Source organism: Mandrillus leucophaeus, unplaced genomic scaffold (genome assembly GCF_000951045.1).
Source record: "Mandrillus leucophaeus isolate KB7577 unplaced genomic scaffold, Mleu.le_1.0 Scaffold282, whole genome shotgun sequence".
NCBI classification, from domain to species: Eukaryota; Metazoa; Chordata; class Mammalia; order Primates; family Cercopithecidae; genus Mandrillus; species Mandrillus leucophaeus.
This window is the reverse complement of record NW_012102943.1, coordinates 3,945,102-3,959,266: the sequence shown is the minus strand read 5'-3', so window position 1 is coordinate 3,959,266 and position 14,165 is coordinate 3,945,102. Positions and strand designations below refer to the sequence as shown.

The following is a 14,165-nucleotide window of genomic DNA, read 5'->3' as shown; positions in this document are numbered from 1 at the left end:
TGTACTTAAAGTGTGTTTTTGTATTGACTGGTAACAGTCTTTTCTTTCCATATTCAGTGCTCCTTTCAAGATCACCTCTAAGGCAGGTTTGATGGTTAAAACAAAACAAAAATAAAAACAATAACCTCCCTCAGCATTTGCTTATCTAAAAACAATCTCATTGCTCTTTGGCTAAGGAAGCTTAGTTTGCATAGATATTAAATTATTGGCTTAAGATTTTTTTCTTTAAGAATGTTGAATACAAACTCCCAAATTCTTCTGTCTCATAGGGTTTCTGCTGAGCAGTTCACTGTTAGCCTAATGGGCTTCCCTTTGTAGAGAAATGGCTGCTTTTACTTGCTAGCTGCCTTTAACATTCTTTCTTTCATTTCAACATTAGAAAATCTGATGGTAATGTGTCTTGAGGATGATCTTTTTGTGTAGAATCTCACAGGATTTTTCTCTATTTCCTGAATTTGACTGTTGGCTTCTCTAGCGAGGCTGGAGAAGTTTTTGTGATGATATCATGAAATCTGTTTTCCAAATTGTTTGCTTTCTTCCTGTCCTTTTCAGGGATGCAAATGATTCATAGACTTGTCCTCTTTACATAATCCCCTATTTCTCAGAGTTTTTGTTTCTTATTTTTTATTCTTTTATCTTTATTTTTATCTGATTGTCTTATTTCAGAAAGCCACTCTTCAAGTTCTGAGATTCTTTTCTCAGTGTGGTCTATTTTGCTGTTAATATTTGTGATTGCCTTGTGAAGTTCTTGTCTTGTAGTGTGTTTTTTGCTTTATCAGATAAATTAGATTCTTTTTTAAATCGGCTGTTTCATCTGTCAGCTCCTGTACCCTTTTGTTGTGATTCTTAGTTTCCTTGGATTGAATTTTGCTCTTCTGCTGAATCTCAATGATCTTTTCTATCCAGATTCTGAATTATATTTCTGTCATTTCTCCAGATTCTGGAGAGTTCATAAGGACCAGGGGCCTGGAGACAGCAAGGACAAGTGTTGTGAAACAGCAAAGACCACCTTCCTACTTGGCGCTCCAACCCAGGAACTGCAGAGATGCTACTGGTTTGATACCCCTGGTTGAGGATGGCTGGAGACTCAGGCCAGGAAGGATCCACCCAGTGAGAAGATATGGGATAGGGGACCCACCTAACAAATAGTTTGGCTACCTTTGTGTAGGGCTACTGCAGTATGCTGGGGGTCCACCACACTCCCTAGTCACCTTGGGTTTTCCAGTACCTGAAGGTATCAACAATGAAGGCTGTCAAAAAGTAAAGATAGTGGCCTGCCCTTCCCTCTGAAAACTCTGTCGCAGAGAAGTATGGACATGTTGTGAGCCCAAACACACCTGCAGGATGTGGCTGGAGACCCCAGTCAAGAGAGCCCACCCAGTGAGGAGAAACAGGATTGGGAACCTGCATAAACAGGATTGGGAATCTGGCTGCTTTTTTTGTAGTGCATCTGTGCTGCACTGGAGGCCTACTCAGCCCCCGGTCACCTCAGACTTTCCAAAGCCCAAAGGCAAGAACAACTAAGGCTGTCAAACATCACAGATGGCTATCTGTCCCTCCTTCTGGGAGCTTCATCGTAGGGAGGTATGCAATCACTGTCAGCCGGAGTTTGGATGACTGGAGACCCCAGGTGGGGGATTTTGCCCAGTGAAGACAAATGGGATCTGGGATCCATGTGAATAAGCAGTCTAGCTGCCTCTCCATAGAGTTCCTGGGCTGTCCCCTGGGACCACTCCAGCTCCTAATTGCCTTGGACTCCCACTTCTTTGGGTGAGGGAAGCTCCCTTGGCTCTGGGTCACTCCTGGGAAGACTGTCATCCTGCCTTGCTTTTCTCCCTTCTCCATGGGTTATTTCTTTGATGACTCCCAATGTGTGTACCTGGATATCTCAGTTGAAGGTGCTATATTTATTATTACTTGTCCCTTCCTTTTCTCTTCATGAGAGTGGCACACATTAACTGCTTCTAGTTGGTCATCTTGACCAACCTCCTTATAATTGTTTATAGTTTCATATTTTCTTTTTCTCTCTCAAACTCTACAAGTAATTGACCAAGAGACGAAATTTTTAATTTGGTTTTAACTTTATTAATTCAAAATTTAAATCAGCAGCAGAAAAAGCTGAGCACTGGGGCAGAGTGCATGACATTTTTATGTGTGAGGATTTTCTGGAAAGAGGGGTCTTATAGTGAAGAGAGAGGATGATTGAGAGTCAGAAGCTAAGGATTCCTGTTTTACCTCCCCATATGTTTAACAGGTGAAAGTTCCCTCCCCACTTTGAGCCTTATGCTCCCCCAGTGTCCAATGAAATTAACCTCGATTAGTGCTCTCAAATTTTTATTCAACAAAACAATTCTTTCCTCAAATGAATCATCCTCAAAATACCTGTATATATAACAGATTAATATGCCTGAGAGATGAGGGTCAGGCTGACTTTGGATGAGATTGGAATCTTACAACTGGATACTTTTTTCAAACCTAACACACCACTCTATTCCACCCACAATGCTTTCACAGGTTTTTTTGTAGTCATTTTTGTATTACTGTTTTAGATTTGGCAGACTAGCTCTAACCTTTTCTAATTCCCCTCTTTCCTTTTTGCTTCCATTTGAAACATAGTCTAAGAAACTTAACACTTTTTTAAAAAATTGTATTAATTTAAATCTAAATTTAAATAGTCACAGTTCCTTTGGCTAGTGACTACTGTGTTGGGTGTGCAGGTCCTCAGTTCGTCACATCAAACTGAGAAAGAGTACGAGCTTTATTTCTGAAAGTTTTTTTCCTGAAAGCTCTGTCCTCAGACACTCCTGCTCTACTGTGCCTCCTGTAGTCCTGGTGGGTTAACTCTTTTCTGCTTCTCCTCCTTTTACAACTGCTCTCAGTTCCAAGAACCTGAGTTTATTCTACTATTTTATCTTATCTTATCTTATCTTATCTTATCTTATCTTATCTTATCTTATCTTATCTTATCTAATCTAATCTTATTTTATTTTTTGAGGCAGAGTTCCATTCTTGTTGCCCAGGCTGGAGTGCAATGGTGCTATCTCGGCTCACTGCAACCTCCACCTCCTGGAGTCAAGTGATTCTCGTGCCTCAGCCTCCTGAGTAACTGAACCCCATCATTTTTTCTGCTGTTTTTCAATCATAGGTTGCTTCCAGGTCCCATCTGCTCTTGCATATGGAGCCACTTCTAATTCTTGAATTTCTCAAATACCTCACCTATTACGATTTCTTGTGTTTTCCTACCATTTCAATTCTCATTTCTTCAGCTTCTCTTGTCTCCCCTGTTGTATTCTTCTTCAAAAATGTTCTCACAGTTTAACTCTTTATACACCCTCAAAATCTTAAAATGGGGTCTTAAAATAGAAATCAAAAGGCTAAAATAACAGATTCTTATGACAATAAGATACCAAATTATAAACAGGACCTAAGACCATGCCAGACAAGGGTCAAATCACACACCCCTACAAGTCACTCTGACCCAGTGTATTGATTAACAGACTTTCTGATTTTAACTTAAACATTCATTTCTGCTGACTCCAAGTATTTAGACTAAGCTTTATTCCTTTAACCAAACGAAAATTAAAGAGTTTCTGCACTTTGGGAGGCCGAGACGGGTGGATCACGAGGTCAGGAGATCGAGACCATCCTGGCTAATACGGTGAAACCCCGTCTCTACTAAAAAATACAAAAAACTAGCCGGGCGAGGTGGCGGGCGCCTGCAGTCCCAGCTACTCGGGAGGCTGAGGCAGGAGAATGGCGTGAACCCGGGAGGCGGAGCTTGCAGTGAGCTGAGATCCGGCCACTGTACTCCAGCCTGGGCGACAGAGCAAGACTCTGTCTCAAAAAAACAACAAAAAAAAAACAAACAAAAAAAAGAGTTTCTGAAACCACATATGACCTGTAAGCCATTTCAAGATATCCCATCTTTTTAGGCCAAACCAATATATAAACTTCATATATTAATTTATGACTTTGCCTGTAACTTCTACTTTCCTAAAATGTAAAAAACAGAGTTGTGACCTAACTGCCTCAAGACCTCATACTCAAAGCTTCTTAGGTTTGTGCTGCCGTCTAGCTGTGGTCACTCATGTTGGCTCACAATAAACTTCTCTAAAATATTTCACATGGTTTGGGTTTTCCCCGAACAAGTCAAGTGATAAGGGTGCTCCAAGGGTGCTCCCTACCTACTGAATTAATAAATATATAAGTATTTTGTATCACTCAATTTATTTGAGAAAAGAAGATATTTTACACTGAACATTGCCTTAATCACTCTTCCATTCAGGAGTCCTAGTGGCTTCTTCTTTGTCTAAATTTTAATCTAGGGAACATGAGGATGATAGTCTAACATTTATTGAACACTGACTATTCACCAGGCCTTGCAAAAAGTGCTTTAAATCTGTTATTACACTTACTTCTCTCAAAACTACTTCGAAAAAATACAGCTATCTTCTCTTCTTTCTATATGAGAAAACTGAGGTTTGAAGAGGCTAAAAATGTTTCTTAATTCCAGAAAATTTGTTAATGATGATTCTATTCCTGACCTCATTCTTCTGACTTTAGAGTCCATATAATTACTTGCTGCAGTCTACGATATGGGTGTGTGAAAGCTCCTTTTCTCCTTGCAGCTGGATTATGAGAGATATAATTCAAGGCACAGGAACATCTTGACATTCTGAGTTAATCTTCACCTCTGTGTATGGTACAGACGGAATAAATTAGGATAATCCTAGCCAACTCTCCATGGAAATCAAGTGACGATATTAATAGGAGTATGATGTACAGTATAGGCTAAATATGCATGTCTACTTAGAATTCTTGCTTTTTAGAGCAGGAAGAGAGCAAGTCAAACGCCCTATTTTACAGATGGACACACTGAGCTCCAGAGAGGGAAATGATTCCATACTCATATTCCTTACTCATAATGATTCTTTACTCATATACATTAGAACTAGATCCCAGGTCTGCTGACTCCCAATCAAGGGCCCAAGTAGTACTGAGGTCTGCATCATGAGACAGTTAACTGTCAGGTTGTGGACCTGAGACACAAGGTGCATTATATTTCTACTGAATATAATTCTAATCTCATCAGATTGTCTAAATATAAATTCTTTCCTTTTTCGGTGATTTTGTCATCTATGGCAACTTAGTTTCCTTCTTTTTAGCCAACCTTGGGAGTGACTTTGGTTTATGATGGCTGTATTTTCTAAACCTTTGACAGAGACACTTCTTGTGTCCATGGTTAAGCCATAGAAAGGCTTATTGGTGTCAGTCACATTCAGCATGAGTATACTCTCTGACCTTCTTTGTTTGAGGAGTATTTTGGACTAGAAGTTCTTTCTGGTGTTTTCTTTTGAGGACTCCCATTTTCTCTGGTCTCTCCTGCTCCTACCATGGGAATTTCTCCGTTGACCGGACCCCTTCCCCTCCTCTTCTCCAATCCCTGCTGACTGTATGCTCCACTACTATGATACCAATTCTGTCCACTTTCTTCTGTATTGATATGAATATATTAACTTTAAGCCCTCTGCCTCCATTGGGTTCAGTTTTTGAGAAATACAGAAACCCCAAAAGCAACCACATATGGCCAAAGCCATTTTCTCCATAAAATTATATGTTAGAACAAAATAATATATTAAGAGTCTCCTCCATAATATTGGAGGAAAATTTTCACCCTCATTTAAGCAGATAACCTTAATGTGTCCAACCTTCCACAGAAAGAATTCTAATAAAAATCTAAAGTGGGAAAAGATGAGAACGAACTTTTATATAAATTAGTAAGTTTTATGTTTTTGTATTTGTGCCTAATTCATTACTAAAATTTTAAAATGAAATCTGTAAGGTTTCTATTTGTGTCGGCCTATATGTTTATATATGTTTGTTATGTATATCTGACATTTTTCTACCCCCAGATGATATTGTCTTTTTTGTTTGTTTGAGACAGAGTCTTACTCTGTCGCCAGGCTGGAGTGCAGTGGTACGATCTCGGCTCACTGCCAACCTTTGCCTCCCGGGTTCAAGCAATCCTCCTGCCTCAGCCTCCCAAGTAGCTGGGACTACAGGCACGCACCACCACGCCCACCTAATTTTTTGTATTTTTGGTAGCGGTGGGGTTTCACCATGTTGGTCAGGATGGCCTTGATCTCTTGACCTCGTGATCCACCTGCCTTGGCCTCCTAAAGTGCTGGGATTACAGGCGTGAGCCACCATGCCCGGCCTGGTATTGTCATATTAATTTATAAAATCTCTGTATTAGTCCATTTTCATACTGCTGATAAAGACATACTCAAGACTGGGCAATTTACAAAAGAAAGGTTTAATGGACTCACAGTTCCACGTGGTTGGGGAGGCCTCACAATCATGGTCGAAGGTGAAAGGCATGTCTCACATGGATGGCGGCAGGCAAAGAGAAAGAGTGCGAGCCAAGTGAAAGGGGTTTCCCCTTATAAAACCATCAGCTCTCATGAGACTTATTCACTACCACGTTAACAGTCTGGGGGAAACCACCCCCATGATTCAATTATCTCCCACTGGGTCCCTCCCACAACATGAGGAAATTATGAGAGTTACAGTTCGAGATGAGATTTGGGTGGGAACACAGCCAAACTATATCAATCTCTTAAAAAGAATTCTATGCTAATAGGCTTACAAAAAAATAAGCACTTCCTTAAAACTCCCAGAAATTTACTAACTAATCCAAATGTTTATCAAGGGTATATAATTTGTGTAAATCTTTGATAAATAAGACAGATTTGATAGCATTGGCTAAATAAAAGCAGATATGTGACTGAGTTGCCAGCATGAAGTATAATGGAGACATACATTTTATTCTACTTGGGTTTTCTAGCCAAATAAGTGAATATTATATTTTCTAGATGTTTAATGTTATAAAACTTATAAATCTGATTTTAATCAAAGTGAGTAATTATGCTAACAACATTTTTTAGTGATGATTGTGTTTTCAGCTAACATTGTACTCAATGGTGAAAACTGAAAGCTTTTCTTCTGAGATCAGGAACAAGATACGATACTCACTTTAACCATTTATTTTCAGTGTAGTACTGGAAGCCCTAGCTGGAAAATTAAGCAAGGAAAAGAAATAAAAGTCACCCAAATAGGAGAGGAAAAAGTAAAATTGTCTATATCATATATATAGAATCCCTGAAGACTTCATAAAAAAAAATATTAAAACTGATAAACAAATTCAGTAAAGTTGGGTGCAGGATACAAAGTCAACATATAAAATCAGTAGTGTTTCTGTATACTAACAACAAACTGTTTAAAAAGTAAATCAAGAAAATAATCCTTGTCATGGTCTGAATGTGTCCTCCAAACTCTGTGTAGAAAACTTAATTCCCAATGTAACCATGCTGAGAAGTGTGGCCTTTTGGGAGGCATTTAGGTTATGAGGGTTTTGTCCTCATGAATGGATTATTGCCATGATAAAATGGGCTTCAGGGAATGGGTTCATTTACTTTTACACATACACCTTCTGCCATGTGAGGATGTAGAAGGAGTAAGAAAGCCCACATTAGATGCTAGTACCTTGACCTTAGACTCCCCAGCCTCTAGTACCATTAGAGAATAAATTATTTTTTTTATAATTTATTTCAGGTACTTTGTTATAGTAGCACAAAATAAACTAAGATAATCTCACTAACAATAGCATAAAACAAATAATAAAATACTAAGGAGTAAGTTTAACCAAAGAAGTGTAAGATAAGTATACTGAAAACTATAAAGCATTGATGAACAAAATTAAACACAAGTAAATGAAAAAATGTCCCATGTTCATAGATTCGAAGAATTAATATTGTTGCAATATCCTTAGTACCCAAATCAATCTACAGATGCAAAACAATCTCTATCAACCTTCCAATGTCATTCTTCACAGAAGTAGAAAAAAATTCTAAAATTCATATAGAGTAACAGAAATCTCAAAGAGACAAAGCAATCTTGATCAAAGAGAGCAAAGCTAGAGGAGCCATGGTATTAAATTTTAAAATATATTACAAAGCTTAGTAATCAAAACAGCATGGAACTACTATAAAAGTAGACACACTAAACAACAGATAGGATAGACAGCCCAGAAATAAACCCACACATATGTGATTTTCAACAAAGGTGCCAATAATCTACAATGGGGAAAGAACAGTCTCTTCAATAAATGGTGCTGGGAAAACTAGACATTCACATGCACAGAAATGAAAGTGGATCCTTAGCTCATCCCCTATACAAGAGCCAACTCAAAATTCTTTAAATACTTAAATGTAATACCAAAAACTAAAACTACTAGAAGAAAACAGAGAGGGAAGAAAGAGCTCAGTAACATTGATCTGGACAATAATAATTTCTTAGATATGACCCCCAAATCACAAGCAGCCAAAGCAAAAATAGACAAATGGGATAATACCAAACTAAAAAGCTTTGCACAGAAAAAAAAAAAAAAAAAAAAAAAAAAAAAAAAAAAAAACAGAGTGAAGTGACATGGAATGAGAGAAAATATTTGCAAATCATATATCTGATAAGGGACTAAAACTTGAAATATACTAGGAACTCAAACACATCAATAGCAAGAAAACAATAAACCAACCGAACAGTGGGCAAAGGACTTGAATAGAGATTTCTTAAAAGAAGACACATAAATGGCCAATAGATACATGAATAAATGTTGAAAGTTATGTTACATAATGGATATTTATTAAATACGTAGATCATTTCTAGCTAAGAAACTACTAAAACATTCATTGCTAAACCTAAATTTGAGCTTACATAATTTTGGCTTATAATTTTTATAGAAATATCAATATTATTAATTACTAAACATGATCTTTTTCTACATTGAAAAATTTCACTATTACAGCATATTTATAAAATTTGCTAATCTGCTATAAAATCATTATATATGACAGATAAATCACAACAATCTACTTTCTCATTTTCTCTGTAAAAGAACAGTTACTACTGGTTAAACATTATAATCAATATATGTGCATAAAAACACTAGAAATAATGAGGGTGAAGGGAAGCAACATTACATACATGAAAAGTATGCAAGGAATATTGTGTGTGTTTCTATTCGGGGGAAAAAAGAGGGTAACTTTATCCTTAAGTAAAATGAACAAGTTGATTTCAGTTACGCAAAGTAAAATGTTACTTTCTTCATACCCAAGTATTATTAGCATAAATAATAGTATCATAATATAAGCAATGAAGAGCCATAATAGTATTTACCATAAATATTATGTACCATAAATAATAGTACCATAATATAAGCAATGGAGGACTTGAGTAGGGCAACAAGATCAGATTTGTATTTAGTTTTGTGTCCACCATTGAGGTAATATCTGTATATAAATAAAACGGATAAACTACCCTGCAAGTCAAAAAGAAGGCCCATCATATTCACGTATAAAGGAACTGCATTATAAAAATGTTACTTTTCCAAAATGTATGTGACTCCTTAATCAAAATTAGGTGTTTTTTGTTTTTTTATTTTTATTTTTGGTGGACTAGATACAATGTCATCTGTGAAAACACATTTTTAAAAATATCCAAGAACACAGTAAACAACCGAATAAAAAAAGGATGGGTGAACTACTCTATTTCTTCTTATATCTGTTTACTGAATACTTACCTTGTGGCAAATTCAATGCTCTTCACTGTGATTACAAGGTAAAAATTATTAACAGATATAGGCAAGGCCTTTTCCTTCATAGAGCCTATATTCTAATTAATTAAAAGGCAGTATTTTGAAGAGATTAAAAGCACTGGCTTTGGGAAAAGCAAGATTTAATGAAAGGAAGAGGGGTACTTTTATTTTTATTTTTATTTTTATCTTTTTTTACCAGAAAGGTGAAACGTGTTATACAAGACATCCCTGGTAGGGTTCTAAGAAGACTGTTGGAGGATAAATTGAAGAGATTATTTTTTCTAAATTTAGAGCAAATGTAGAGAGAGCAAGTGAACATGGCCTTTGGCATGAAAGTCATCTCTGTCCATTGTAGCACGGTTAGCAGCTAGTTGGTAGCTTCAGCAAATGAATTATCCCTTTGAGTTACCCTATCTCAGTTTCTTTTTCTCTTATACAAGACTCAGTGGTATATACCTCATAGGATTGTTATGAGGAATAAATATGATGAGAAATGTAAACTCTATAGCCAGGTGCCGACAGAATGAAAAGAATGAATGAAGGTGTAGATCCCTTGGTAAGTTGATATGGAGTGAAGAATAAAAACAGAGGGAAAAAAGGTAGATCACAAAAATTCCAGAATTTTAAAGTAAAAGGAAAATAGTGGACAGGGCTTGTTCATCCTGAAGCTTGTTTACTCAGTAACTAAGAGATGAAGTTTTCCACTCAAAGTCATATGGGTGGAATGGGATCAGATAGTGGAAACAAATTGCATAAAACAAAGAAAATGGTATGGGACAGGTGGCATAAGGTAGGAAAATGACATTAAATAAGAAGCTTTCACTGGAGTCTAAAGAGTTTAGGTAAATAATGATGTTATCAGGATCACAGAGTCCCCTGTATGGAACTTTTTCTATCTTTCTCCACAACCAAGGTCTGGAGCAGGAAAATAAGAAGCTGAAATTTATCCCAACTTGGAAGAAAGAAGGAAAAATAGAGAACAGGACATCAAGAGAGGATGGACATGTCAAGGAGCTAAATATTAATGTCAGACTATGGAATTCAAGCTAGTACGGGAACACAAAGCCATAAAAGAGTACTAACTACTCTAGGAGAGATTAAAGTCTGTGAAATAGAACTTTTCCAGATAATGGCAAGTTTTTAGGCTTGCTTATGCTGAAGCGTCATATAAGCTAATAAGTAGATAAATTAGGAGGCTTGGATATTGCAAACCTTATTGGTTGGGGAGTTACCCAGGCTAATAGAAAAACAAAAATTATATCCTAGAAAGACAGAACAGGTCTGACTTCTGAGAATAAGGGTCAGAGAAGACTAGAAAGGCTGGAACCACCTTGAAATTGGTGTGTGCGCGCGCACACACACACACACACACACACAATCACCAAATGATCTGGAATGTGGTAGGTCATTAATCTGCTTTGCAAATGTCAGAACTTTAGGATCCCAGTACTTCTTGTTCTCAAGATCCACAACCAGAAATCACAAGTACAGAACCTCCAGGTCTGTCTCTTCCTGCCGGAACAAGACACATCAGAGGGGGTGGTTCAGGAGAGGGATCAAACTCAGAAACAACCATTAGAGTAAACTCATGCCAAGCAATTGGTCACTCAGCTATGCAATGAGTCAGCCCCCACTGCTGCATGTCCTTGGCTACAGACTTCTGGAACAGCAGCTCTTCTGAAGGCTAGTTGTGACACCCAAAGTGACAAGAGCAGGCCCATCTTCAGCCACCTCATCCAGGTAACTACTCTTTGATTTCTCTCTCCTTAGTCTAAGTCAGTGGTGGGGTCTCTTCAGCTTTCCTCTCTGTCAGTGCATTTCCCTCTTTTCCCTCTAATACCCTCCTTTTGTTTCCTCTGCATATTAAAGTGGGGAAAATGTCATGCTTATTTATGATTCTCCTTCATTTCTCTATATGCCTTGCTACAATTTTGAAAGCAGACAGAATGAATAGAATAGGGTGTGAGCAAGTTAAGGAAATGGACTGGGAAGGTATCTTCTCCCTGGGCCTAAATATTTCACTCACAGCAAAGAAAAGTTGGGCTAAACAAATTATCAATTTAATATGTTTAAACTCTGCTTATATTAATACCAGTTGATTCTTTCAATATCCTATGAAGTTCATACTTTCTGAGGCCTACACTTCTCAGAGACATTAAACCAAGAATCTGAACTCCCATCTAACTCCAAACTCTGTGATTTCTAGCATCTCACTCAATTCAAGGTCATATGTCACATTTTTTTTTTCCTGCTTCTTGCATCAGGGAAGGTATACACAATTTGTATTAAGCATAACCAAAGATCCCATTTTTAACCCATTCTTTATATTTGAGCCCATGTGACTGACCTGGCAAAGAGAAATTTAGCTGGGAAATAAAGGGCTTAAATGTGGGAGAAAGTGGTCCATCCCAGGGAATCACATGTTATAGGGTGATAGGTCCAAGACTGTACAGGACAGCCCTCAGTTTACACCGGTTACCTCAGAATTCTTATGAATTCTTTACATGTTTGTGTTCACTAATAAGAAGGCAGTAGCTTAGGTAATTAACTGTGAGATAATTAAATAATTGGAGGGTGAACCTATGTATAGGTGATAGAATTTGAGTCAACCCTGATGAATCTTGAGCTTAATTTTTCTCCCAGGCCAGAACTGTGATTGTCAGCTAGGTTTTGGCAGAAAAAAAAAAGTCATGTTTTTATGTTTTTCATTTTCCTCTGGAAAGAAAAAGGGGTCTCAGGCCTGAGTTCCTGGAGACCATGTCAGTATAAGAACCACCAGGGCAAGTGTACGGGAATGGTATCACCACAGGGTATTGTGTTCTCTCACATTGGAAAAGCTAGCTGTGCAGGAAACTAAAAACAAAGAATCTTGGGCATGTTCACAGGCCTTATCAAAGAAGAGTGCTATATGAGATCAAATGGCTGCCTTTCCCCACAAGATTATATTTTTCCTGATATCCTCTACTTTGACACATATGGTTTCCTCAGGTGAGTAACCTAAGAGGTTTTGGGAGATAAACTCTGATTTCCTTAAAGTTATAGAAAAGAAAACGAGTAATTTTTGACTTTTATGGGAAATATTTTGCTGAAATGTAAGCCAGTGTAGTCCAAATTGGGTATAATTAAAATATATATTCTTAAATAGAAAAATCAAACTTGTTTTGTACGTGGTGGAGTCACAACTTCGTGTCTATTCTGTCGATCCAAAAGAAATCCTCTAGAGCAGAGAAAATTGTGGTATTTTTTATTGTAAGCAATATACACTACAATTGTTATTTTTTCCTAGAAAAAATGATGCATTTTCTTATGGCTTTCAAATATGATAAGTGATATGATAAATATGAAAATGAAAAATAAGCCAATGAAAAATAAAAGCTATTTCTGTGATTGATGTTGGGTTGACATGTGTCTTTAGAGTTCAATAGTAAAAATCATGAATGTATAAAAACAAAACCTATGTTACCTGCTGATTATAGAGGGAATAATGCCTCCCCAAAATGTCCAAGTCCTATTCACTTGAACCTGTGAATATGTTGCCTTGCATGGCACAGGGGGCTTTGCAGATGTAATTTAGTTAAGGATCCTAAGATTGAAAACTAATACTGGATTGTTCAGGTGGAACAATATAATCACAAGGATTCTTATCAGAGGGAGGCAGGAGGGCCCAAGTCAGAGAAGATGTGACAATGGAAGCAGAAGTTAGAATGGTGCAGTAAAGGGCCATGGGCCAAGGAACTCAGACAGCCTGTAGAAGCTAGAAAAGGTAAGGAAATTAATTCTTCCCTAGAAACTCCAGGAGGAATGCATCACTGCTGACATCTTGACTTTAGGACTTCTAACCTCCAGAATTGTAAGAGAATAAATTTGTGTTGTTTTAAGTCACTACATTTGTGACAATTCATTACAACAGCAATAAGAAAATAGTACACCTGCAAATCAGTTACAAATTAGTAAAGCAGACAGTACAACCTCATATTTGCATTTCCAAATCATCCTTAAATACATGATACAAAGTAAATGCTCAATAAATGAATGTTTAAAAATGTAGCTATTATCAATTGATTGCCTGCTGTGTGTAGGTTCTCTGTAATATACTTTATTATTTTAAATATGCCTCAGTTGGATAGAATTGGATTAATTACAATACTTGGTTCAATAAATTCCATTGGGTTCAATCAAAAAGCACCATGAATATATAATTCCTGCAAAACTCTAGACTACCAACAAAAGCTCAAATCCAATAATGTAGTATTCAGTGATCCAATTCTCTTGTCTATCTTCATCCAATAAAAACACACTTCTACATCTTTTTTTAATTTATTTTTTCCCAAAATTCTTACTTCAGTTTCAGTCATTCTAAATCTTATGTCCATTCTTCTCATGCTCTTATTTTTAATATAGTCTTTTATTTATACACATCATGGAAAATATATTTTTATAATTATTTTAACATTTATGTAACATTTATATAACTTGTCATATACAACTTTTTTTTTTTTTTTTTTTTTTTTTT

General features: G+C 36.8%; 1 protein-coding gene across 1 annotated transcript in view; it reads left to right on the top strand.

Moving 5' to 3' along the window:
* Positions 1–11,349: 11,349 nt before the first annotated feature.
* The window catches only part of SPINK13 (serine peptidase inhibitor, Kazal type 13 (putative)), a 19,660-nt gene continuing 16,844 nt past the window's right edge, over positions 11,350–14,165 (top strand). The window contains exons 1-2 of the mRNA XM_011985406.1: positions 11,350–11,392; positions 12,538–12,640. Of these exons, the coding sequence (XP_011840796.1) occupies positions 12,571–12,640 (70 nt within the window). The 5' untranslated portion in view covers positions 11,350–11,392; positions 12,538–12,570. The remainder of the gene's footprint in view (positions 11,393–12,537; positions 12,641–14,165) is intronic.